The 26,790-nt window shown below is 41.7% G+C and overlaps 2 protein-coding genes across 5 annotated transcripts; one reads left to right on the forward strand and one right to left on the reverse strand.

Annotated features, from left to right (window-relative positions):
• Positions 1-14,633: 14,633 nt before the first annotated feature.
• Positions 14,634-21,618, reverse strand: LOC119018130 (protein Wiz-like). 4 transcript variants are annotated; one of them, XM_037095585.1, is made up of 9 exons: positions 21,516-21,618; positions 20,889-20,969; positions 19,739-20,236; positions 18,787-19,545; positions 17,938-18,300; positions 17,340-17,554; positions 17,082-17,232; positions 16,833-16,980; positions 14,634-15,555 (listed from the first exon to the last, which is right to left on the reverse strand). In XM_037095585.1, the coding sequence occupies exons 2-9, from the start codon at positions 20,899-20,901 to the stop codon at positions 15,399-15,401; spliced, it is 2,304 nt and encodes a 767-aa protein (XP_036951480.1). In that variant the 5' UTR covers positions 20,902-20,969; positions 21,516-21,618; the 3' UTR covers positions 14,634-15,398. The 4 variants fall into 4 exon arrangements, with proteins under 4 accessions (XP_036951480.1, XP_036951464.1, XP_036951489.1 ...); XM_037095569.1 differs by having other exon boundaries at positions 19,739-20,239; XM_037095594.1 differs by lacking the exon at positions 21,516-21,618 and adding an exon at positions 21,358-21,500.
• An 846-nt stretch (positions 21,619-22,464) lies between these two features.
• prdx2 (peroxiredoxin 2) lies at positions 22,465-26,138 on the forward strand. Its single transcript, XM_037095623.1, has 6 exons — positions 22,465-22,605; positions 23,597-23,718; positions 23,867-24,020; positions 24,777-24,899; positions 25,049-25,179; positions 25,746-26,138. Exons 2-6 carry the CDS (start codon positions 23,616-23,618, stop codon positions 25,826-25,828), a joined length of 594 nt encoding a protein of 197 aa, XP_036951518.1. The 5' UTR covers positions 22,465-22,605; positions 23,597-23,615; the 3' UTR covers positions 25,829-26,138.
• The last annotated feature ends 652 nt before the right edge of the window (positions 26,139-26,790 follow it).

The following is a 26,790-nucleotide window of genomic DNA, read 5'->3' on the forward strand; positions in this document are numbered from 1 at the left end:
TGATGGGTGTGACTGTTGTAGTCCAAACCAGATACGGCCAGTGACCTGACAGGCGCCAGCTTTCTGCCAGAATATGATAATAAATGGCCCTGTTATCATCCCTACTATCGAATTAGCACTTGTAATGAATCTGGCCTTGCCGAAATATATTCATGCTGAAGGCCAAATGGAAGGAAAATATTTGCAATAGCAAACATGTAATTGAAAAAGGATGCAGCCAAAGAGATTTGGGCTCAAACTTTTCCCCACATTCAGAGACAGTCATTAACCTTGGGGGCAAAGTTAATGAGAAACATGATCAGAAATGATGTTTCACCGCAGTTAAGTATCATGACCATTATCAAATCCCCCTGGAAGCTCACATCAAGCCTCCAATCCAAAAGAAAGAGGAGGAGCACCCAGATGTCTATTAATAACTTCATAAGAAAGATTAATATGGTGCATTCCAACTGTGTGCTTGTTTTCACCATCAGCATGATAACATATAAATACTAACGTTTCCCCTCAAAGCACTGAGGTGAATGTTGGTGGTGCAAGGTTGCATAGTTTCTTTGTGCCAGCTGTCAGTCTGCAGTTCTCTGTGATGTTCAAGCCAGTCCGAAGTCAGTCAAGCACTGACTTGTACTCCCTTCGACACAGGTCAAACAAACCAGTCTGAGTTCCTTCTTCCTTCCTGCCTTCGCTGTAGCCGATTAACTGCTGGTTACAGCTGAAGGCGACACTTTCCTGAACTGCACTCGCATCTGTCGTTTTCCAGCAGTTTCTTTTAAAATGAACAACACATGGCTTTCCTTTGATAACAGTTGCAGTCGGGGCAGTGGTGACATAAATTCTGAGCAAACCCAATATACAGCTCTCAACTGGAACCCGAAGTGCTCAATCTTTACATTGACATTTTGCATACTTTTTGCATACTATAAAAGCACTTTCCCACCGCACAGAGTATATTTCCTGTGAATTCAGGTCTGACTCGTTACTCTGGCATTCAGTCTTGTAAATGTGGAGTTCAAAACAAAAAGAAGACGAAAAAAGATACCTTGGATGGCTAACCGAGCACCTTCCTAGTGATCAGCTATTAAGGGAGGAAATGACCCGTACAGTTAATGCTGGCTAGTTCTATATATCCTTGTGCCTGGCTGGTTTTATTTAAAAAAAAATAAAAAATAAAAAATCTGGAATCTAAATTAAGCTAATAACGAGAGATGAATGAACCCACTGTTGGAATTTGCAGTTACAACAAGTCAGGAAATGGAGTTGTGTTCTAGCCCACATTTACTGGATATCCACACTGTTGCAACACCCCTTGGAAACCTATTAAATATCTACATGATGAGTCTGTCAGATGCATAATCCCTGCTGATAATTGTCACATTGCGACTGTGTTGACAACCTCTGAAACTGAACTGGGAGATAAAGATCATAACAGATGTGTCCTGTCCTTCTATATCTCAGCCATCGTTGTTGCACAACTGACCATTCACCCCTCGCCTTTGTCCTATCCTAATTTAGAAGCTGTAGCCTACAGTAGAAGTGAAAATAATCCTTCAGGTCCAAAGGAGGGGGGGCTTCCAGGGTAAAACATCACACTTGAGGAAAACTGACTGAGGCTTGTGCTGTGACTCTCACAGGGCTCCACTGGGCGCATACAAAAGGTTTCTTTTAAGCAATTTCTCTTAATCACTCACAGAGATCTGTGTTGTCTGTTAATCAATGAAACACGCTCACTGTCATGTTGCAGGGCAGACACCAAATCATGCAAAGAAGGTATAACAGCAAAGCAACAACAGCAAAATTATTTTTTCGCCACTACCAAGGCACGGCAGTCTTTCTGACAGACAGATTTGAATTTATCTAGTTTATTGCATGTTTGACCAACTAGCTTACTACCTTTAGCAGTAACTCAGCATTACCTCCAAGGCCACACATAGCCTCAGCATCAGTTTGGGATGTTAAGGTTAAATTGAAAAAGCTCCATTCACGACTAGCACAACCACCCTTCAGTATTTCCCCGGCCGTGAAGAGGCCGATCCTGGAAAAGTTTAGGCTAGCATTAACAGCTACACAATTACATTAACCTACTGTTTGAAAATACAAATAAGTATGTCAGGAGCAAAACAAGATTATACTAGAACAAAATCACATTTCTGCTTATAATGCTGAAAGTCTAACACACTCTCACATCACGCTGCAGCACAAGAACTTTTCTTTATTTCCATGTTTATTTACGTAAGGATGCTAACTTTTTGTCTTGCAGCTTCAGCATGATATCACGTGTCATTAAATGCATATATATGTATAAGAGCCTTTGTACGCAAGTTTGTAAGTTTAGTTTGTTTAAAAACAGGTCAGACATGTGGAGTTAGCGCTAGCTTGATAAGCTAGTTAGCTACATCTGATAGTTTTACTGCTGTCATTAAGAACAAGGAAAGCTCACTTTTGTCTCCTGCTGTCTAAAAATTATTTAACCTTTGTCTTGCAAATCACTATGAATTTCAATGTTAAAACCGTCCACCATTTTCATTGTAAACTGCACAAACAGCTTGATGGGTGCAGCGCTATAGGGAGCGGGACTTGGTGTACAGATCTCAAACTCTGACAGAAAACATTTCAAACTCAGTTAAACTGACGTGAAAGTGTGCAGCAGGTGCAACAGGGGTGGAACGCTTGGTTTGGCTCTTTTTGCTCTGTCTAACTGGGAATTTTCAGTCCTTTGTAATCATAACACGAATATTTCAACCCCGAGGCAGCAGCACTGAGGTGAATTTCTCAACCGACCTCGGCCCTCCATGGGCCTGAACCCATGAATCACAGATCCCAGTGGAGAGAGATGAGGAGGGGAAAGGAAGCAGAGAGGTGAGAGGGGTGAAAAACTCCATGGAAGGTTGTTCCAATGGGTGTGAAGCACAAAATACAACTTTTCATGGGTGTAAGTATATTACATTCATTTTGGCAGTTTGTCCATCATGTTGGCTGCACATTTCACACTGTTACTTAACCACGCACATGAGATTTCAGATCATGTTTTCTCCCTATTTTTCTGTGGGTACATGCTGGAATTATTCTGGGCGGGTCAGTTTTTATAAATCATTACACATCTATATTTTTAGTCTTCACTGTTTGGATTTTTGGAAAGTCACAAGTTCAGATACACCAGTCCAGTACATGGTGTATATGTGGGTAAGAAATGGTGGGCGTACTTTCCAGCTAGAGGACATAAAACTCCCTCGGTGTTGATGTGTCGACTGATCTGATTGTACTGTAGGTGGAGAGGACACTGGTGTCATCCAGCCTCAAAGGGAGCAGGCGAAGTCTGCTGGCTGACTTCCATGACCGTCTATAAACAGCTCGTGAGCAATTTGAAGGGTAGCAGCTAAAGATGCATCATGCAGAGATACAGGGAGGGGAGTGTGTGTGTGACAGCAGTGACACTGACAGAAAACGAGACAGACTGACAAGTTAGCCACCCCGTTTGTTCGTGAATTCAGTCACTCCCTTTGACGCGATTAATACAAAGTCCTGACTTGAGTCGGACCAGATTGATCTGTGTCCCACCATCCGCCACATAAGGCCGGTCATAAATTACCCTCCACCAGCATGTCTGCCAATATAGCTCTGACATCAGAGAGTAAACAAGATTTATCATGAAAAGGTCATTAGTGTCTGTCTGCAACCTCAGGGGGCCTCAAAAACGATCTGTCTTGTAGTTGGTTTGTTATGTGTGATATCGGCGTCAGTGTGTTGGTTTCTACTTATATATGGATTGTTTGTTTACTCGTGTAGAATTAAGCAATTAATAGCATACGTTCATCATATTCAGAGCTTTTTAGAAAACTTTAATCTCACATAAAAGTGTTTTTATTTTTCATTTTATTTTCATTAACATGCTTTGATTTCTTTAAGTATCCCCGACTGAGGCTGAGGAACAAGGTGATCCAAAATCCAAGAGGGGAAGGAACAATACGTTACGAAACAACATGAGTCAACGGCTGCTCAGGAGCCAGATCTGCTTGTTCCCTCTGCAGGATCAGGAGACAGCTACATTAGCCTGGACAAGGCATCAGTGTAAACACCACAGAAATAAAATCCTACAGCGAGCTTTTAGAGATTTTTGGTCGCTCCCCAATATATTTGGTTCCATATTTGGAGCTTGCGCTGCCGCGCTGAGCGTCAGGGCAGCATGGTGGAGTCATTTGTTTATGTGACACAATGTAGTGTCACTGGGAGTTGTGTAAAATGTATACTTTCACTGTTCTGCGCTGCAAATGATGTGAGACTTACAGATATGTGACACAAGGTTGTAATTATTCAGGAACGTACAAGCGATGATTGATTCTGCAGAAGACATCTTATTGTTATCTATTATAAATAGTCCTGCATGAATTTTTTTTGTGTATGTGCTGTGTATAGAATATGGGATTACACTGAGTTTATTATAATTCACTTCTTGAATAAATCAGGTGTTGCATTTTTAATGCCCAATTAATACTGTGTTTATGTAAGTTTAACATTCAGTTACCAATTTGATCTACAGTCTGGCTTTACCTCAGTACACCCCGCACATGTGTGTGTGTGTTTCTTGTTCACTGTCTGACTCACTGTTCATCCACTGAGTCTGGACCCTCTCCACTGGCTGTATGTCCCCCTGCTGACTCTCAGATGAACCATACCAAGGCGTTGATGGGGGGAAACGGGGGGGGAAAAAAAAACAAAACAAAACATCCCAGTTTACACAGTCATAACCCCCAAATGTACTGCACTGTACGACTTTCCTGGAATTTGATTGTGTCACTTGGTTGAGTCAGCGTGTGGAGGCCAGAGCTTCTGTGGAGTAAAACAAGCTCAGTTTGCATCAGTTACAGGCAGAGACTTCACAGCCCAGTGGATCTTAATCTACAAAGTATAAATAACTGCTTGTCATCTGTATACGTTAACCTAGTTATAAATACTGGTAAAGAGGCAGGGCCATGCATGAAATACATCTGGATAGACACATCTACAGCATTCAGTTTGAACTGCTGTCTTAATCTTTATGTAACATCTGACGTGTTTGATTTTAGTAAAGAAGGATTGTCTTGCATGATAAGACTTCAAAGTTGGCCCAGTGAAAGGTTTGGTTTAGCCCGGCAGATGTTTCTTGCAAAAATTACATACAAATAAAAAAATATATATATTTATATAACTGAATGGCTGTTTATGTTGTTTTCTTTATTGTTAGGTAAAACTCCTCCTTAAATATGCACTATCTCTAATTATATTTTTATTACTATTTTTTAAAAATATTTTAAGCATGGTGGGCAATTTTACAAAACAACACAGTAGGTGCTTACTTTTGGCCAATGTCCCACCATTTAGTTGTAATTGTGGCCCTCTGAGGGAAGAGGCTTGGGCACCTGTGCTTTACACACTTCTGTTTAAGCTGCTGATACTGCTGCAGACACAACAAACTTGATCCATCACCCCCTAGTTTGGTTGGTTGGTTGATCGACAGAATTACACAAAAACTGCTGAATGGATTTCCATGACACTTGGATGGAGGGCGGGTCTTAGCCCAGAATAGACCCCATTCACTTTTAGTATTTTGCACGGATCTTGATGGAAAAAGTCAGGCATATTCAAATGATGATGCCAAAAAAATAACAATAAACCTCATCTTATCTTACTAACGATTTGTCACAACTGCGTAGGCCTTGAAAAAAAAAAAACTCTTAATGATGTCTCCCTCTCTTTGTAGAAACTTTGGGATACACATATTATTTCTGGTATGTTGATATCAGTGATCTCACCTCTTCCTAAGAAAACTCCACTGTCATTTCTTCTTTTTTACTTTATTATATCAATTAAATTCTCAACATTGTATGTATCACATTGATACTTCATGACTTATCTTAATCGTATAACAGGCTGAGACCTAAGTTAATTAAAGTGACCGAACACACCAACATCACTCTGTGAGGGTACATGATGTGCATATCCTTATCTGTGAATGACTTTTGGGGAAACAAAAGGGAAAGGTCAAAGTGAAATTGAAATTAATCTCCTCCGACAGTTCAATGAAAACTTCTGCTCGATCTGGTGACTTACAGATTTGGGGGGACTTGAAGCAATATATCCATTTTGCTGGGGTAACAGCACACTGTTTCCCACATTACAGGAGCCACACTGGTTTGGAGCGTACTTTCTTTGGCCGTGGCGCTCCTCTGTAATGAGCCGAGCTAAGGTGTCTCTTACCAAGTTAAAAATGGTTCATGTAAGGTTATACAGTGTTGGAAGGGGACATAAAGCTCTTCATTGAACTACTGGCGCTGGGTGGAAGTCCAGCGACTTTGATGATTGGCTTTGAATTTCAAAGATTTCTCAATTCATTCATCTGAAATGCAGAATTCTCCCCGGGCCCATTGTGTGGTTAAGAAGCTGTTAGAGGAGGGAAACCATGAATAAATCAGGGGTCCATGATTAATAAGGGCTGGAGCGGGATCCTGGAAAATGTCAGGGACTATGCAGAAGATATTTATTGCGTCCAAGCTGCTGGGACCTGCTGTCAGGGGGCCCAAGATTGTATACATGCTCAACTTGACATGCAGAACAGTTATTAACCTGAGTGACAAATAGACAGAACTCTCAATCCACAACACAGGTGGATTAGGGTATATATCTATTCCCTTATATGAAAAAATGGCACGAAGTAGCTTAATCCATCAGTATTTTCCTATATTTAATGTTTTCTTTTTCTTCAATTTCTTGAAAGAAGCAATATACCACTTTTCTCTATATTTCCCGTGAGTATGAATATAGATGAGTCATATCTGCCCATCTGTGTCAGCGCTGTCATGGACTGGCAATTTACCCTGGCTCTGTCTCATGACTCCATTTTAATGCCACCAAGTGTTTTATTGGCTTTGCACAATAAAAATGTCAACAACAACCCCAGCCAGTCTTGACAGAGAGGAAACATTCTGTAGGCCAAATCATTTCACTGGCACCTCTACATGCTGGCACGAAGTTCATGTACTATAAGCTCAAAGCAGAAAAGCAACCCACGGGCTATTCATCCGCGGTAGCTAGTTTAAGAAATTCTGTTTTGGTACGTCCGGCAGCCAGCGAGCGAACCAAAACCTCAGCATGTGCTCCTGAAAAATAACTCACGGGTGCAACCGCTTACACGGTGTCCTCTTAAATGAAAACGGGCAGAGTGATTGATTTTGTTTGTTGAATTCCTCTCTGCAGTTAACAGTTATTGGACTACAGTCAACACAAATCAAAAAAAAAGAAGAAAAAAAAAGAAGAAGAAGCTTGAGCTGCACTTTTGAGCCAATTCATCTGTGGAAACAAAACCACTCCCTAAAAGAAATATGCATCGATTACAACGGCCCAGTGATGAAAATGGCCTGCTATGGCGATGCCAAATAGTTTTTATAAATAGCATGCAGTGTTATAAGGAAGACTATCTGACAAGATAATGAAAATCACAGTCTCCTATCCATTTCTAGTTACAGTGAAATATCTAAACATTACGCGGACATTCAATTTAATCTTTTTAAGTGACTCTCCATCCTTATTTAGCCTCATTTATCAGCGCTCATTTTTCTAATTACCGATAGAACAGCAGGGAACTGCAGTGATTTTTTGTTTTGTTTTTTGTTAATCAATATTACCTTTGAGGACACCGATTACTTTGGATTTGGGCCAATCCCTGAGGTTTGGAGTTAAACGATGAAGTGAGGAGATTTACTGAAATGTTGCTGGACTGAGTCCACACGTACACACGATATCATCACTGTATAAACTCAAATAGATTTCACATTTGCTAATTAAGCCACAAAAACAAATGAATGTGCCTGTGTTGTTGTTTCCAAGAATCTCTGTTTCAGACGTAAGCACAAAAACAGAGCTGCTGAATATTTTCACCTTGAAAGGAGTTTTTCCAAAAGGTCTGTTTTCAGCGAACTGAAACTCTGTTTACGTGTGTACGAAAGGCTAAAATTCAGATAAAAGGCTTTGTTGGAGAAAATGATGTTTTTGAGATGGTCAACCCCGTGTCCTGTATCATTCTTACTAAAGAGGACATTCTGCTTTTTATTCCTAAACGTCCTAATTGTGAGGGAAACTGATTCTTTCATTTTTGCTCCTGAGTTGGGAAAGCCAGTGCGTCATTATCTGACGAGTTGGGAATGAGTCAAAAAATCAACTTCTCTTGCAAACAGCAGCTTTAAACTGGCTGCAATTGATATTTTGACATAACCACGAGATCAAATGTGTTATGTGCTAGTGAAAAGATGATGCTTGTGCTCCACAAACTCCACTCCACAAATTTGCATTTCCCCTGAGCTCTGCTGAACAGTTTAGCATCTTTCAACCATTTGTTTTACTTTTCTAGCCTGCAACTCCTCCATTGTTTTCAGTTGCAGTTTTCAGTTGACAGCCATTTCAGAGAGAAGGCTATAAAAACTGAAGGCAGACAGAATAGGTAAAATCAAAGTATATTGACCGCAGATGTTTTAAAGCCAGGAGTTGGTAGAGATTGGAGAACCCAGGAAGAATAAGCTACATTGTAAGTAGTAGACTTCAACCTGAAAAAAAAAAAAAAAGCCATTCCCTTCAGGCTTCTTTACAAAGCTACTGTTAGAAGACAAAAAAACCCAAAAACCTCCCACTGCTACTGACTACGGCGACTGCCACACAGCCCTACCTGATCAGCAGGGAGATGTGTTAGCGGCTAATTAGCTACGTTCAACAAGCTCTCATTGGTTTTTTTGTCTGAAGAAATGCATAGATAAATAACTAAGTTAAAGGCACAGTCATACAAACACAAGGGAAGCTATACCTCAGTCTGAAAAAGCTATCAGGCTGGAAAAATGACTCCTCACTGCTGCAGGTAGCGGTTAGCTTGTCTCAGGGGCTGTGTGCTTTGTGCTGACTGGGCTAGCTGGGCTAGCCTCATGACTCACTCACATGTAATATAATATAATCATAATGAATGTAAAACAATGAACATGCCCATATTATTGTTCTGATTTTTAACCTGTAAAGTGTCTTAGTGTACCCTAGAAAGCACTATATAAAATAAATGTATTAGCATTATTATTATTGTTAGCACTCACCACATCTCGAGCTATGTTAGCATTGGGACATTTTGACTGCACTTTGTCTGCTCCGGGGCCAACTTGCTGGTAGCTTTAGCAATGTGTTTGCCTTACTGCAGGTATGTAGGCAGACAGGTAGTTAGATCCGCTTTTAAGAGACTTGTAAAAGTCATCTGTCGCTCAGGAGGTAGAGCGGGTTGTCTTTTATTTAGACAGTCACTGGCTCCCCCAGCTACATGTCAAAGCGTCCTTGAGCAAGATCCTGAACCCCAAATGGCTCCCGATGATCGCTTGGAGCCTTGCATGGCAGACGCTGTCATCAGTGTACGAATGTGTATGTGTGTGTGTGAATGGGTGAATGTGACAAGTGTTGTAAAGTGCTTTGAGTGGTCAGTTGGCTGGAAAAGTGCTATAGACATGCAAGTCCATTTACTAACAGTCACAGACAGGCTGCTGGATTTATATCTTTAATTTGTTGGAGCATGTCAGTGTAATATGCTGATGAAGGTTCGTAGTCATCCAGGTCCTGGTAATTCAGCACTTACAAATATAACTGATATATACAAACATAACAACGAATGATTTTGGAATAACTTACCAACATTAGCTTTAATGATGTAGTTTCTGCTGCTCTAAGATGCCCCGTAACCCCCCAAACAAAAACAGTACATATAAAAATAATAATGGCATATTTAAGCTTCCTTATCTTGATTGCTATCATTTATTGATAAATAAGTTAGTAATAAATAATTATGAAATAGTAAATGGACTTGCATTTCTATAGCACTTTTCCAGTGTAATGACTTGTTGTACTTGCCACATTGACCCATTCACACACTGATGGCAGAGGCTGCCATGCAAGGTGCTAACTGCACAGTATCTTCAGTATCTTGTTCAAGGACACTTTGACATGCAGCTCAGCTCAGCACGGGGGAGCCGGGATTCGAACCAGCTACCTTCCTATCACTAGACGACCCACTGAGCTACAACCGCTCTTCTAACAGACTGAAAGGTATTACATCTCTGTCTGGTCGTCCCACATGTTTTCATCCCACTATTTTCCAAATGTCTTACTATCCAAACATGAGCTCATTTATTGTGCATGTTCAATTAACAAGTCACACTGAAGAACACTCTGATCAAGGTGTTTACAGTTGCACAGTCCTCCTCTCACTGCAGCTGGCTGCTGAATGTTGCATGTTTATGTTGATGCTTCCCCCCGACACTTCATCACGATGTGTTTATTTAGCTTGCTGACTCGGCAGTTATGCGTGTCGTCATCCACGCACGCTGTTGTCATATGATCAGACACAATAAGCATTCACCGGGCTCAGGGGGTTACACTGTGTCTGACCCGCAGGCACCCAGAACGTACACATACACATCCACAGAGATATAGGCTACTGTTACACACACAAACAGCAGTATGTACACAAACCAGATGGGCGCTTCACTCTGTATCCCCCCAGTCAAACACAGGGCTGCTGTTAGTAATCATCATGCAGGGCGACGGCTGCCTGCTCTGAATCTACAGCCGTAATTGCACATTAGCCTCTCGAAAATCAAAAGCAGGAGTGAAATAAAAAAAAGCTCTGTATCTGATTTGTGACTTTGGAATATGAAGACTCTTGGTGACACTGTGACAAAAACATGTAATGATGAACATAATGTGATGACCAAAGGTCATCACAGAGGATGAAAATATTATTTACATTTTAGAATAAATTTAAAAGATTGATAGTTATATCTTTGAGTTATGAAAATAGCTATGAGTGATGAATACAGAATTGAATAGAATAGAATAGAATTACTTTAATGATCCCAGACTGGGAAATTAATTTGTCACAGCTTCAGTGGGTCTGAATATGTTGTGTCTGCAGAAGGTCTTCACTGAGGGTCAGAGCTGCAGCCTCTCTGTCGCACATCTGGTCCCGTTGCATCTGATTAATCAGTGCGTGAGCTTGTTTCTTGTTTTGTTCCCCAGCCTTGCACAGCCTTTGCTTGTTAACTTCTCATATAACTGAGTTGTGATACACAAATATGAGTCTGGGATGGATTTCCAAACAGCATCTTGGCAGCAAGTCCTCTATTTGTTCCACTGTAAATCGCTGGGGCGATTAGTTGCTTTTGACAAATAGGTTTCAGATTCTGTTGACCTCAACGCAGGAGTTATGTGAGGTCATCTGAGCAGACTCAAGAACACCGGCGTGAGGACACCGCGCAGCAGGGACCCTGCGCTCGTCTCTGGTGTCCAGTGGCAGGGAAGTCTGAGCGCTACAGAAGTAGCAACCTGATCAGCCAAGTGCAGTCTGATGACCAAATCCTAACCTCACCACCTGGAAATGGCAGCGCGGTGAAATGCTGTATCAGGCCATGTGATCCAAGGGCCTAATGACTTGCATATGGAGATGTTTGCATATATCTGTGCAGAAAACTAACACTTCTTCAGTCAAAACATAGTGCAGCAGTGCAGTACATGTGCAGTACCAACACCAGCTGTTCGGTCAAGGAAATTTCAAAACGGTGAACTCAGGAAGAGCCAGAAAACAGAAAACAGAAAAGTACAGATGCGCTGCCAGAGTTGCACTGGGGGAAAGAGTTTTCTCTGAGGCATGATTGCGAAGCCACAAGTTGTGTGATAAAACTCCATCTTCTGCCAAGCCCTCAGAGCATACCATAAATCATACTGAGATGCTGGAAGAATTTACTTCCAGACACTGAGTCATAGATAAACTTGAGGAAGGAAAGAAAGCCTTATTCTCTCGTATTCTCTCTCAATCCCCTTGCCCAAGTAACAAACCAACAACACAACAACAGTCCTAAACTTCTGCTTTAACTCACTTTCATGGGGGAAAAAAAAACTAAAAGGATCAAAAGGACATAGTCACTACACTTGATGACTGGATATTGCGAGGGAATTACTGCTTGATATGTTCGCTTAAAATAGCCGAGACTTGTCTGGTGTTTCCAGACTGCTGTATCCTCGGCAGACTTGGTGCTGGTGTGACCACAGATCATCTGCTTAATGCAAAGTCACCCTTCAGCCGCCTGTCATTAAGATTTGATCAAAGCAGACTGCAGCAAGCTGTGATCAAAGTGCAGGATTAAACGTGTTCTGAATGGTTGTTGGTCAGTCGCACAAATGATTAAATCATTGATGGGAAAATAAAACGATCATTTTCAGACTATAAAAAATGCTAACTCCTGTTCAGCATTCATGCCTGCAGTCTTGTCTTGAGTAGCCTGTCAGGGATCATACTTGACTCAAAGAATTAAATGGTTGTAGGCTATGCGACTGTCCAGCTTCCAGTTCAGAACCCATGTGCCACAGTCAGGAACCCACACCTATTATACCAGATCCTCCTAATCCCACAGCCCTGGAGGACAGCTGTGCTCCAAATTTGGGCTCTTTACTTCAGTGAGTGCTTTGAAATTGCTGTTACGAGTCCCCCGTGTCTCTAAACCATCAGGTGTTGATGGCTGTGAGCAATGGCCGGCTGAGGTCTTGGAGTAACTCGTTGGCTCCTTAAATGCCTGAGGGTTGGCGTACCTGCAGAGGAGCAGACATCAGATTTATCCATCAGTGCCTGAGGGCAGAGGGCTGCCTGTCTCCCTCTGGTAGTAAATTACAACGAATGAGACCGCAGGAATCAGCACTGTAAGGTGAATCTAAAGCATAGACAGAGGAGAGTTGAGACCATACGCTGTCTATGGTGAAGGCACAGGAAAAATGAAATGGTGCGCTGCATGGAAAGCTTTCATGCATCATCCTCCCAGCGAGTTGTCATTAACTGTGCAATATGCTGAGAACTGAAGAAGTGTGCAGATTTTCATTATTTTTAAATAAAAAAAAACTTTTTCTCATCTGATTAATGGGGGGGGGGACACTTTAGTCATCGCTTTCATCTTTTTCCAATAGATTTCCCAGCTTTTGAGATTGTCCAAACTCTATCACCTTTTAGGAGAATCTAAGACACAAGAGGCTGATTATTCCTTATGGCTTTGTGCACATTTGCCATAAAAACCCTCCCCCTTCCATCCAAGGCCTGGAAAGTGCAGGAAATCAAATCTCAAGCCACGCTGTGAACAGATTTGGACCCAAGGGATTTGCTTTTGCTACAAGGTCAGATATTTACCAACAGAAACAAACAGACGGACCTCAAAAGTCACTCCTGGCATCAAGACTAACTTATCAACAATACGATGTCTACGAGATGGAAACATTGCCGGGACTGACGAGTACGGAAACACTCGTGTTGGGGAGGTCCTGGTTTGGAGGAACAATACGGGGAGCACGACGGGAGAAGCTGCACAATCATACCTCTGATGCAAAATTGCTGAACGTGCAGCTTTTCTACTCACAATTTCCACATTTTGAAAACCACAGCGCTCCGTGTAACTTATCTATTACTGTGACCATGTGATGGCATGTTTAAACAAAGGAGAGATACTGTTACAATACAAAATGGCAGGGAGGGAACATTAGGGCTCAATGTTTTAAGGAATGTATAAACAAAAAAAAAAAAAGAACGCCATCTGAAAGCTGCAAGAAAAGACTGTGGAGAAATACAGCCAGTGGACACGATACACACTCATGTACAGTTATTCAACACTGTGCCGCTCACGTGTCCGTTCAGGGGAATGAATCACAATTTGGTGGGCTGAAGTACAACAGCTCGAAATGTTAAACGAGCCTGAGACAACAATGACGAGGTTTCAGATGAGAAGTGCAAACGGCGTTACGGACAACACTGTTTCATCGTTAACGGCCGGTTATGTAACATCGCAGACACACTCACACTCGGGAGTAAATGTTTTCCTCAAAATCCTTTCGCAACAGCTCGATTCGTATTCACCGTGTTGATGGCCGACACGGCCAACCAAATTTTTAAAGGATAAGTTCACCCTAAAATGAAAGTTCAGTCATAAACTGATCACTGCCACACTGAGAGGTTTCGTAGTCGACAACACATTTCTTTATCTTTAACTGTGTAGCAGCATTCTCCTGAACAACTTAAGCAGATGAGGGTTTGTTTTAAAATGCATGTTAACTTCAGGAGACATTGCAGTAATAATTGACGTTATTGTGTTAAAACGGTCATTTCTTCACATTCTGTCGATGATTTCAGTTGATTTTTTTTGTTCTCAACTTAAATTCTTACATATTACAACTTTAAATAATTAGTGTACACACCAAGTGGTGCATGACACAACTGCAATGGCTCTCAGGATCCCAAAGCTGAACAATAAGACTTGTGGCCTGAGGCGGCCACTGTGAACTGCAACATGCAACATGCATCTTGTACCTTGTACATGTACCTTTGTTGTATGTCTTTCTCTCTCTGTCCCTCCCCTTGTTAAACATAATTTTCTCTACTTGACACTAAAAAAATGCCACAAACAAAATCAAAATATGGAATAAAATATGACAACTGACAAGATTGGAGAGAAGAAGAATAAAACAGCAGTTGTGGAAGAAGTTCTGGTGAAGTGCAGGTGTTAATAAATGGTTCACTGGTTTGCATTAGGGGAAAAAACAAGTTCCATACACTATATGGTTAAATACAAGACAGAATTTATTTACATAAGTGTTAAAAAAGAAATGTAAAAAGACCAGAAATACACTACATGATTATTAGCAGTCAGACCTGAAGAAAATGACGAGGGGAGCCACAGTGGTTGAGGCTCTGATCTGTAGGACATTACAGTCCTGAGCTGCCACCAGTAAGACACAAATCTGTGTCTGACCTTTTGGCATCACCGTTGTGTTATTCAATAATATTTTAATTGGTAAAAAAAATGCGTCCTTCCTGATTTATAGTGACACTTGAAAAAGAATTACTTTAAAACAAAGTTCCATTAAATATAAAGGCATGTTAAGAAGACACAAATATCACAGTGATATGACAACCACACCAGTCTACTCTGTAGGACAAAAACAGAAACAGAAAATACGGCCTGAGATCGTCCTCTCAGTGTGGGACACACCAACATTAAGTCACACTCAAACATACTGAACGCCTACACATCTAATGAGAAAAGCACTACTTATCAAAATGAGTGATGAAGCATCTTCTGTTTCATATCAAAATCAGTGTGGTGATCTATTGAATCTGGTGGATTTTACCTGAGTGGATTACATTCTGCTGCTTTCCTCATATGGCTCATGGTTGCCCTCTCCAGGAAGAAAAGGGGACATCTAATTTGTACTGCTCTGACAATTTGTGACGTCCACATGAACATAATGACACTAGTTCTCGACTCTGACATGATATTAGAAAAAGAAGACATTGTTTGATGACAGAAAGACTTCATGAACTACACGGCTACTGGATGGACGAGGGCTGGAGCTGCCACCGGTGCAGCAGGAGGGGATGCTTTGCCTTTGTAGCCCAGTGACAGGATGTGTTTCTGCAGGTGTGTGATCCACTGCTCCTGAACTGACAGAGGTCCATGAAACACCTCTTCACAGAACCTGAACAGCAGCACAGTGAAGGGAGCAAACCTTTATTATTGGTTTGTTGTCAAATGATCCCATCAAACATTCAGTTAGTCCCTCTTACTTCCAATCAATAAACATAACAGTCGTGTCAGTCATGTTATCCTACACTGTCTGACCGTGTCACAAGATGAAGATTCTGTATCTTCTTGTTCATACTCTTCTTTGAAGCTATCTGTGACAAATTTAAACTTTATGGTTTTTATTGAAAATATTCAAGATCTAGTGTATAATTTTTCACTTTTATACTCGGTAAATCTTGTATCTTTGGAAAGTTTGGGATCTCCACTAAAATTAAAATAAAGTTCTGTGGTTTTGGTTTTGGTTGCACAGCATGAAATTGTAAAGGACGAGCCGGTGGAAAGCTGCTGCTTGTCATGTGGCTGAGATCATTAAGCATTTTACTAAGTCAAGAATGATTTCTCGAGGGCGTGTGTGTGGCCTCGCGGTCTGTGACGCCGACACTGACTATGTTGACATGTGCAAAAAATATTCCACTTTTTCTCCCCTCAATGTGACAGTAGTTTCTGAATCTGAGTTCATTTGAAATGTGGGACATTTCAAGTTTTAGGCATTGTACATTCAGAATATGCATCCGGGTAATGCAGTGGTTTTATTTTTAATTATTTGATCACTTCATTGACAGCGAGCTGCTGTGAACGACTGTGAACTGTTAGCTTCAATGTTTATCCATCTCCATCAGATAAATGACAACTGGCACTGTGAGAATATTGGTTTGCCACAGTGATGGAGGAGAACAGCATATCAGAAATGTCGACGGCAGCTATTGAACTCTGTTTCAAGTGTTGGTGTGGGGCTGAAAAGTGGAAATGGGACTGGGCCTTGGATATCGACATGGGCAATTATCGAAGTGCCGTCCTTATCAAGAAGGTGGTTAAGTAAATAAAAGAGGGAGTCTACATGTAAACAGGAATATTAATAGACTATTGTTTTCATGTTAACAGCTTTGTAGGAAAATTGTTGATTTGTTTATCTATTTGTAGGGGAGGTAATATTCTGTGCATGTAGCCATTCAGAGCCCACATCTCTGGTTAGAGTCCAGCAGGTGACGTGTTGCACGTCATCACCTCAGTCCCTGTCACCTCTACCAAATTAACGCGTAATAGAAAAAAATACATTATCTTCATTACCTGATAATGCATGCCGCTGCTTTTCTTGTACACAGACACAAGCCCTACTGGTATACTATTAAGTGAATTGAATGGGAATATGATGATACTGTATAGACTGACCTGCACTTGAGGGAGTAGATTTTGCCCACCAGTTTGACCAGCGGTGTTAGTGGGGGCTTTGGCAGCAGAGCAGGAATGCTGCCTGACCGTGATGGTTGCTGGGAATTTTCTTCCCGTGCAGGCACTACATATTTCGGTGGATGGACCCCTGAAACCACACAGACAGGTATTGGAGGAAGTAAAAAAATGAAATAAATTTTCTTTTATGAGTTACAGTGCATCTGTATGCAGCTATCTATCATTTCTCACCTCTTGGGGAGTGCACGCCGGGGTCGCCATGGGCAGACCGTACGTGGCCTTGTGAATGTCTGGAGGAGCCGGCACCAGGGTGCTTCAGACTGCTGCCCGACACAGAGTCGGAGTCGGTGGACATAGAGGGTGAAGCAGTGGTTCTCTGAGACTGAGGAAAAATTCATGTACAACAACTCAGAATTAATATTGTTTATAACATGTTTGTTTATGTCCAAATCTGAATAATTGGAAGCATACTTTTAAAACGCAGCCCACCTTCTTGATGTAGAGGTCTCCCATACGATAGCGTCGGGTTATTGCTGCTACCTTGGTTGGGTCCCTGCGGATCAACTCACTGAGGAGTTCGATTGGTGATGTCGCTCCGTCTGCCTTCCACTCAATGATTCCCAGCTGTCGGAGGTGGGCCCGCGCGTGACTAGCCAGGGCCTTACGGTTTTCAAAATCAAACCCGCAAAGCTCGCAGGATGTGTCTAAGACAAAAAGACAAGAACAGATTTCCAATGACAGATGACAGAGAGATCTGGGAACGGGTTTGGCATTGCTGTAACTTGTGGAAAAAAATGTGATTTGTCGTATATTCCAATGAGTTTAACCTGTTTAATCCTGACTACCTCAGTGAGTGATCTCATCTCATCTAACAGAAGAGGAGGAGCTTCGTTTTGCTGATAAGGTAAAAGTAAAATGAATGCTTTACTGTGCTCTCCTAGTAATTTATGACACCAGGACAGTGTTTGTGAGAGAGATTTAAGACATGTTCAATGTTCAGTGGTGTGACTCACCATTATATAACAACATGAGTGTCAAACATCATAAATTGTTTGATTATTACTTTATAGTGGTAGTAATGTCTTACCTGTGTGTGAGGCCCCACCTTTGCCAGACGGGGATTTCTCTTTCATGGAATAGTCGAGAGGAGAGCTGCAGGGTTTGTTGGCTGATTCCCCTGACTGGAGGCTGTCCAGGGACCTTTTGGAGCTTTGCGGGGTCCACGAGGCTTTGCCCGATGACCCACCAGCCACAGACTCTTTCCTGTCCTCTGAGCCATGCATCATGACCTCTTTAAGGAGATCGATTGGGGATGTTTTGATGGACCAGGTGAGGCCGAGCTGGCGCAGATGGGCACGGGCGTGGCATGACAGGGCTTTGCGGGTGTCAAACAGCTGGCCGCAGAAATCACAGAGGACTGTTGGTGGGGACTGTACATCTGTGGAGGACTCTGAGAAATGGTGGAGGTAGAATTAAGAGGTTATATCCAAACTTTCGTGTTCATACACAAACAATGTAATGAATAAATGCAAAACATAAGGGGTGTAAAGCAACTGCTGAGAGTATGAGTCCAAAATCAACTCAAGGCGAGCGAGTAATAGAAGGACATGGAACCAAACAACTAATCTAGATTAGTTAGGCTCTCTGCTTTACCAGCATTTAGAATTGCAATGATTAGTCGATAAATATTAAATTAATAGCAACTAATTTGATAATCGATTATTCATATTCAGGCAAAAATGACAAACATTTGCTGGTTCCAGCTTCTTAAATGTGAGAATTTGCTGCTTTTCTCTGTCATTTATGAAAGTAAATGAAGAGTCTATGGTTTTTGGACTGGAGCAAATTTTGGGGATATTTTACAGACTAAATTAATTGGAAAACTAATCCCATAGATTAATAGATAATAAAATAATATTGTAAATTGCAGCCCTACCTGCATTAGGATCCTTCGAACCCACAGCAGCGGCAGGCGACTTCTGTGCAAGAGAGTTGCTTTCATTGCTTGATCCCTGCGGGTGAACAAACACCTCAATCTCCAAAGGCTCTGGCTTGGGCTTCCTATGAAGTGGGTCCACAGCCAGTCGAAAGCCTTTCTTAGCCTTTGGGGCTCTCTTAAATGGAGAATGAGAAGTGGACTTTGCAGGGCTTGGAGAGAGGTAGGAGGTTTGCGACTGGCCTGGAGTAGGAGACGGAGCCCGTGCTGCAGATGAGCTGGTTGCACTCTTAGCTTTGGGGGAGCGTACAGCTTCTAGCACGCCGCTGCTGACCAGTTCCTGCAAGGTATCGATTGCAGAGCTTTTCCCGGGCAGGTCAACCACCCCGAGATGATTCAGGTGAGACCGTGCGTGGCATGCCAGGCCTTTACGATTCTCAAACTTCTCCCCGCACAGAATACAGGTAGAGTTCTCTGATGTTTTAGGTCTTTTGCTGGGCGGAGAGGACAGACTGGAGGTTCGCTTGGAGGAGGTTTTAGGAGGATTGTTTGAGGTTGGCTCCTCCGATCGCTCACTGTTGATTGGCTTAAGGTCCTCCTCCTCCATGATCCGGTATAGAAGATCAATAGGGCTGCCCTTGATCTCACTGTCAGCTACCCCAATGTGGCGCAGATGGGCACGAGCATGACTGGACAGGCCTTTACGTGTCTCATACCAGCAGCCACAGAGTTGGCAGACATGGACCTCATCACTGGTGTCTAAAGATAATGAGTAAAAGGTGCATGGTTACACCAAGACAATACCATCATGTAACTTGACAAAAACAACAGTGTTACATTAACTGATTTCAGGCCTGAACATAATCACGAGGAATCTGTGTTAAATCTCTGTGGTGCACAAACTGCTACTTTCAACATTTCCTTTATATATCTATTCAGTATTCAGCCATACCTAAGGTGATGGGGCGATCAGTCTCAAGCGGCGCCCACAGTGGCTTTGTTGGCGTTTGCTCTAAGCCGGATGAACTGCTGTCTTCACTCACTCTAGACTCAACCAGCCTCGATCCGGAGGGGGACGAGGGAAGGAGAGACGCTGCTGACTCTTTCAGTCTAGCTGGAGATCCGTGATCCATCTTGGGCGGAGTCGTCACAACTCTACTCCCTGCTTTGTACGAGGCACTCTTGTCCTCTGGTTCTGAAGGCGTCTCGGACTCCTGCTGGGATGTTTTTTTGAGGGCTGTCGGCCCAGCTGCAGAAGAGTCTGCTTTAAAATTGGGGAGGCTGCCATCTCTCTCCCGGATGAGCTGGTAGAGGAGGTCAATGGGGGCTCCACTGCTTTCGGACACCGTCACGCCGAGCTGTCGTAGGTGTAGGCGGGCATGGCTGGAGAGTCCTCTGCGTGTCTCAAAGTATGTTCCACAGACCTCACACATGACTGGCTGTGGGGTTGCTGCTGGGAGGTTCAAATGGGAGTTTACGTTACAAATTGAGTGGGGGAACTTTAGACACTGTCTATAGCCAAGAAGAAGAACAGGTCTCAAACCTATTTTTTATAATAAACAAACAAACAAACATCAATATACTAACTGAGATCTTGCCATTTGCTCCAATACTTCAATAAGATTTGATCATTTATGTGATATTGAACAATGAACAAAAATAAGTGGGGATGGACCAATCCAACTGTGTATCCAGATACAAACCCCAACTTCCAATCCAATACCAGTTCTACATTTACACAACAACATTATCAAAGAAAATCTGTTTAATGTGGATCGTTCACATCTGGAGGAGTGGTTTATTCCCCACTGAAGTGTTATACCCAACTGAATGCATATGGTACATTGGATATAATACATTAAATTGAGTACAAAAAAAGGCCAGACTCGGGTTCTATTTTGTTAAAAGCAATAATGACAAAATCTCTTTAAGAATCCCATCCACTCTGACACTATGTTTGAGCTCCCATCACAGTGATGATGACTAATGACATGTCATTGATAAGGATAGACAGCACATGCACACCCATGCTTTTGTAACAGTGTAACTGGAAACAATGTAATTATTGAAATCACAATTATACTGTACAAAGCGTCACTTACCTTGTGACTCCATGTTTGCTGATGATGCTGTGGGCTTATTTTGAGGGGTGAGAAAGTTAACCTCCTTTAGATACTGTGTATCTGTGTGAAAGAGGATGATATAAATTCAAAAACATAACATAACTTTGGTTTTAACATTAAAGATGGCGGCACTCTTTCCAGGAAAGGGGCTATTTTTTTTCTTTGTTTGTTATGACATGTTTGTTATATAATTGTTGATCAGACGGGAAATCCTTCAGTAAAATGTCTAAACATGGCATTAGTGCTACGTGTACACACCTTTGTCACCTAGCGACAAAAAGTAGCCTCTTAAGAAATATCTGACACGTTTGGATGGCTGCTTGCATTCACTGTAGACTTACCAATTACTATTTGTGTAATATCACAAGTCAATGTGCCAAATATAAAATTGTTAGTGGCTGAAGCATCAGTTAAATTAAAGGTTTAAAAGACAACTTGGCTAGTATACCTCTGTTGCACCCTTTGTTTTGCTAAGGAAGCTAACGTTAGCTGTATGCTAGCTCAAACTTCATTGCCTTTAATCGAAATAGCGACGAAGCCACACATCCTTCACCCTGGCATGGACGCTTCACTGCAACTGCCAATTACATGTAAAAGTTATTTTACCGAAAAGCCCGGACAGTCAGCTCCAGAACATCAGTTTCACTGCTGCTGACAAGAGTGACGGAAGTTCACATAGTCCGTGTGCAGCATTCTTTCAAAATAAAAGCCCAGAGGCCGTCATGCCTGAGCTTTTAGGTGACCAAGTGTGCCATCAAGTGACCATCTAGAGAAAGTACTAGTACTAGTACCTGTTGCACATTTTATTGTAAATAAAAATAAATCAACACTCATTTTTTTTTATATATATATCAACTTGAGCTGGTATTTATTATTAAATGATTAGTATTTAGGTGCTTTCTACATTTAACAAATTACAACGTATTTTATATTTAGTAGAAGTCTAAAGGTCTCAGTTTGTTTGTTTTTCAATCAACTCATCACTAAACCCTGATTAATACATTTCATTGTATTTCATGTGACCATTTCCTCAGTCTCAGTGCCAGGTTTTGGGGGATAAAAAAAGCAACATTTCTGGTTCTGCTGTATTGATTTCAATCATTTGTTTTCAAACTTCCCATAATGAGTCCAACTGTGTTGCAGGAATGCAATGTCAGTGAAATGCACGTGCATTGCTTTTCAGAAGTTGGTGCATACCCACAATTACCTACAAGGCAACTTTGCACTGAGTGACATCACTAGAAGCAATTCATTACATTACATGGAGCCACAAAAAGCTTTATACTACTTTTTCACATTTCTAGGTGTTGTCTCCGAGGCCTCTACAATAACACTCTCTAATGTGTTAAAATGGTGGAGTTACCCTTTAGTAATTGTGGAAAAACTGCAATATTGTGACTCAAAATGGAAAATTTTGACAATTGTAGGTCCTGTTGGATATTTCAGTCCATAATAACAATGGCCATAGTGATAGTAATAGTTACGATATTTCCCTCAGTTAGATACAAAATAGATACAAAAGACACAATCAAATTTCATGATTTCATCTTTACTTTGAAGGCACTATATTTAACTTCCGGAGGCTACAGCTAGCTCTGCCTACTTCTTGCACGCAGCCGTCCTCCTTTGAGTGTTCTCCTCCTGCCAGCAGCAAACCCCGCTCTGCCAACTTCTCCTCGCCGTTACTTGAAGACAGGTGAGTCAGAAATGACATGTTTGTGGGTTTCCTATCTGTCAGAAGTTTACAGTGTGTCTGCACGGCTCTGCCAGGAGTAGCAGCCATTTATGCTTGAAAAGGAGGACGGCAAGGAAAACCGGTTTCCAACATAAAGCTAACGTTAAGCTAACCAGGCAGTGCGGGTCACTTGCTCGTCTCTTTCTGAAGTATTTGGGCCTGTTTCTGGCTCTTTCTTTGTCCCTGTGCTGCAGCCTGCAGCAGCTCTGGACAATGCCCCCACCCTGTCGGACTTGAAATATAATGCTTTGAGCAACACTGCTGAACTTTGACCGGTCAATCTGTGGCACTCTCTCTGTAGCTAAATCATCCAAGACGACAAAGGATTGTTGCCTTTGTCTATTTTTTTTTCTATTTTTAAAATTTTCTTTAAACGTTTGACAAATACAGATTTTCTTTTTTTATGTACTCGTTGATCATGAATTCACATTCATGCAACTATTTAAAAGGTTAAACCCGTAATGGGAGCTGTGAAGGCCTGGTTGGATCAGTAGTATGTATAATTGATAACTTCTGCATTTCTATATAATTGCAAAGGTTTAAACTGCAGCCTTGTTTTTAAAAGAAACATGGTCATCCATCTTATTTAAAAAAAACGTGTATATGTCCAACAAGTATTCTTTTATTGGTTTTTGCCTATCATGGTTATGTAAGCCTCTTAACAGGCTATTGTTCCCTGCAGGCTGAACATGACTTGCATGTGACTTTACGTGGTTTGCCTAACTGACCATGCTTTTGAGCAGTGCACCGATTATCAATGTGCTGCAAACGCAGGGTGGTTACGCCTTAAGCACTTGGTCTCTTTTGGTACAAGAGCCACATTTATTCTTCGGCTGATGATGCCTGCTGGTTTCACTGCCATCAGAGGTCCAGGTTGTGCCCCCCCTGCCTGAAATGTTCTATGAGCATCAGGAATACTCCAGTAACTATATGTGCTGTTTCTGTCTCTCAGTTGTTTGCCACCAATAACCATGTCCGCTGGAAACGCAAAGATCGGCCAACCCGCTCCAGACTTCAGCGCCACAGCTGTAGTGAATGGACAGTTCAAGGACATCAAGCTGTCAGACTACAAAGGTAATGGAGAGTTAATTCTCAGAGGTTTTGTACATAAATGTCAGTAAAGGTATTTGCAGTTTTTTTTTTTTCTGCTACTACTTTGGTTTCTAGTGTGGGTTAACCAGAATCAACGCCTGCCTCATTTTCTTCCTCCTGTGCTCTTCAGGGAAGTATGTGGTCTTCTTCTTCTACCCCCTGGACTTCACATTCGTCTGCCCCACTGAGATCGTGGCCTTCAGCGACAGGGCTGACGAGTTCCGCAGTGCTGGCTGTGAGGTTATCGGCTGCTCCATCGACTCTCACTTCAGTCATTTGGCATGGTGAGAATTCCTCCAGACTGCAAGGAAATATTGACTAGACTTACTGTAATTTGTGTTACTGTGTGCTGTGGGTAAAATGATGTCCCTGCAGCAGACGTGTGTCAGCAAGTTGAGTTGGTAAAGCTGCCTTTTCTTTTACTCTTTGCTACAGGTAGCAGTGTTATGTAGAAACATTTGAATGTCTGATGAGAACTTAAGGTAGATTATAAACTTGCTGAGATCAGGATGGCATTCTTGGCAATATCTAATTGTTCTGTTAAAAATGAGGGTTTTTGGTAGATGTGAACCAACATCCGCCCCAGTTTATCAGTTTATCTCTTCTCACTGTGCTGCTTCTGCATAGTCTTGATAAGTTCTGAGTACTGTTATACTGAGAAATGGTTAACAGTCCCTTAATCAAACTGCACTTTCTCAAAAAAATCAAAAGCCGAGAGGTATTTGACTGACATTATAAATTACTCAGCACAGTTCTGGGGGTGCTGTGTATTGTTTAAGGCCTTGAATGTTAAATTTGACAAATTCTGTGTGAATCTCACCTTAGGTCAGCCATGATTTGATCTTGCAATGTATTTTTAAGAATTGTTTTGCACTCAGTCAATCCTTAAGATTTTTAATTATTTGAAATAATGTAGGTTCTATCAAAATCAAGAATAATTATATTGTAAGGGTTTTTTTTTTTTTTATTCTATTTTCCTTTTTGTGGAACACTGAATGGGTTATTAATTTGCCCACCCAATTGTAATTTTTATCCTTCAGGATCAACACACCACGGAAGCAGGGAGGTCTGGGTCCCATGAACATCCCCCTGGTGGCAGACCTCACCAAGACCATCTCCAAAGACTACGGTGTGCTGAAGGAGGACGACGGCATTGCATACAGGTGAGACAGCTGAGATCACCATCTAGTGGGAACATGCTAGAATGTAATGCTCGCTCTGCTGTATGATTACCACCATAATGAGGATGGTGGGACAAGAGGGTGAAGATGTAATTTTGTTCAATACTGTAACCATCGTTTTTGCCTCTCAGGGGCCTGTTTGTGATTGACGACAAGGGCATCTTGAGGCAGATCACCATCAATGACTTGCCTGTGGGTCGCTCTGTGGATGAGACTCTGCGTCTTGTCCAGGCCTTCCAGCACACCGACAAATATGGAGAAGGTGAGTAAAATCCATCAAAATAGAAGTTGGAATGTAAGTTGCAGAATTATTGAGATATCTGCTATTGAGATGTCAGTCTTCTCTTGAATATAACAGAACTAGATGGCACTCAGCTTGTGGTGCTCAGTGCCCAGAGGGGACATTTGAAAAGCTCAAGAGTAATGTTTCTTTTTCAGAAATTCTGACCTGGTTACTCAGGCTGCTCACAGATGTTTTTATGACCATTTTCATGATATATTCTTCCTTCTGTGTGGAGATGATTGTAGAAAGAAAATACTTCCTATGATTAATTAATAATGAGCATCAAACTCCAGTATTACATCTAAATACTCAATCCATGGCTTTTTCTCTCTCTCTCTTTTTTTTTTTAAAGCTCTTTTTAATATAAACAATGTTTGTAGTGTGGAATCTGATTTGGCAGTTAGTTTGTAGAAGGGGCCTTGCGTTGCTGGCCTACCTTTGTCGGTATTTGCACATGTACCTGTTTTTCCTCAGTGTATGCAAAGTTCAAAGTCTGTCACTGGCACCTTGTAATAAACTTTGTCCTTTTCTCCCTCCCCTTACAGTGTGCCCTGCTGGCTGGAAACCAGGCAGTGACACCATCATCCCTGACGTTGAAAAGAGCAAAGCCTTCTTTTCCAAGCAGTAAATGTGAAGGTCTTCGAGCTGACTTCCTAACCGTAGCACTTGCCTTCAGATGAGGTGTCCCTGTAAAGCAGTATCTCATGGCGTCCAATCTAATATATTGAACCCAGCAAAATGTCAGAACTTGTTAGATGCATCCTTTGTTGCAAAGCTTATCTTTGTACGTCCAGTCTACAATTGGTGGGGCGACCTCATAGTCTCAAGCACTGAAAGTATAGTTTTGTTCGTTTTTTTCAGAAAAAAGTATCAATATTTTTCCTTGCTGTATTGAATCATTTGCTACCATCTTTATTAAAACAGTGGGAAAATTGTGACTAAGTGTGTTTTGTCTGACAGACGTCATGACTTATGTAAAGTCGTTCAACTCGCAGCCTCTTGGTGGAGCCATACACCTTCCTGTATCTGTTCTTGGAGCGTGTTTGTGTGTGACTTCTCAACTTGAAATTATAATGCGAACAGACATTTTTGGAATTACCTTGGTGTACAAGTCCTGGGCCCTGTGCCTGGCAGAGGCTCTGAGTACGTCACGAGGCTGGGAAGTCTTTGTTAATGTCGGAATTATTGTGGTTTGATTCAGCAGAACAATGTAACATTGCCAAACGTCACTGTAGCTCGTTGGGAAAGACTGGAATGCTGGATTTGATCTAACACAGCCCTGCATGAGTGTCGCAACAGAGGAGAATAGATGTCAGATCTATGTTTTTAAATCCATTTATTCCACTTATTCCCATTGGATAATGACACCTAAGTAACTACAGTCCATGTTTTATTAACTGAAGGTTAACACAATGAGAATGTTAATCTCTTTTGTGTCAAGGTTTATACAGTTTTTAATAATTTCCATTACATGTGAATTCTACTTTTCCACCTCTACTCTTTTCCTTTTCTGCCACCGTGTTTGCCTGTGAGCCTTATCACACTGGCTCTTACCCATCAGAGACGATTCTCATGTTTATGTGGAACTTT

This window comes from Acanthopagrus latus, chromosome 1 (genome assembly GCF_904848185.1).
Source record: "Acanthopagrus latus isolate v.2019 chromosome 1, fAcaLat1.1, whole genome shotgun sequence".
In the NCBI taxonomy this organism is placed as follows: domain Eukaryota; kingdom Metazoa; phylum Chordata; class Actinopteri; order Spariformes; family Sparidae; genus Acanthopagrus; species Acanthopagrus latus.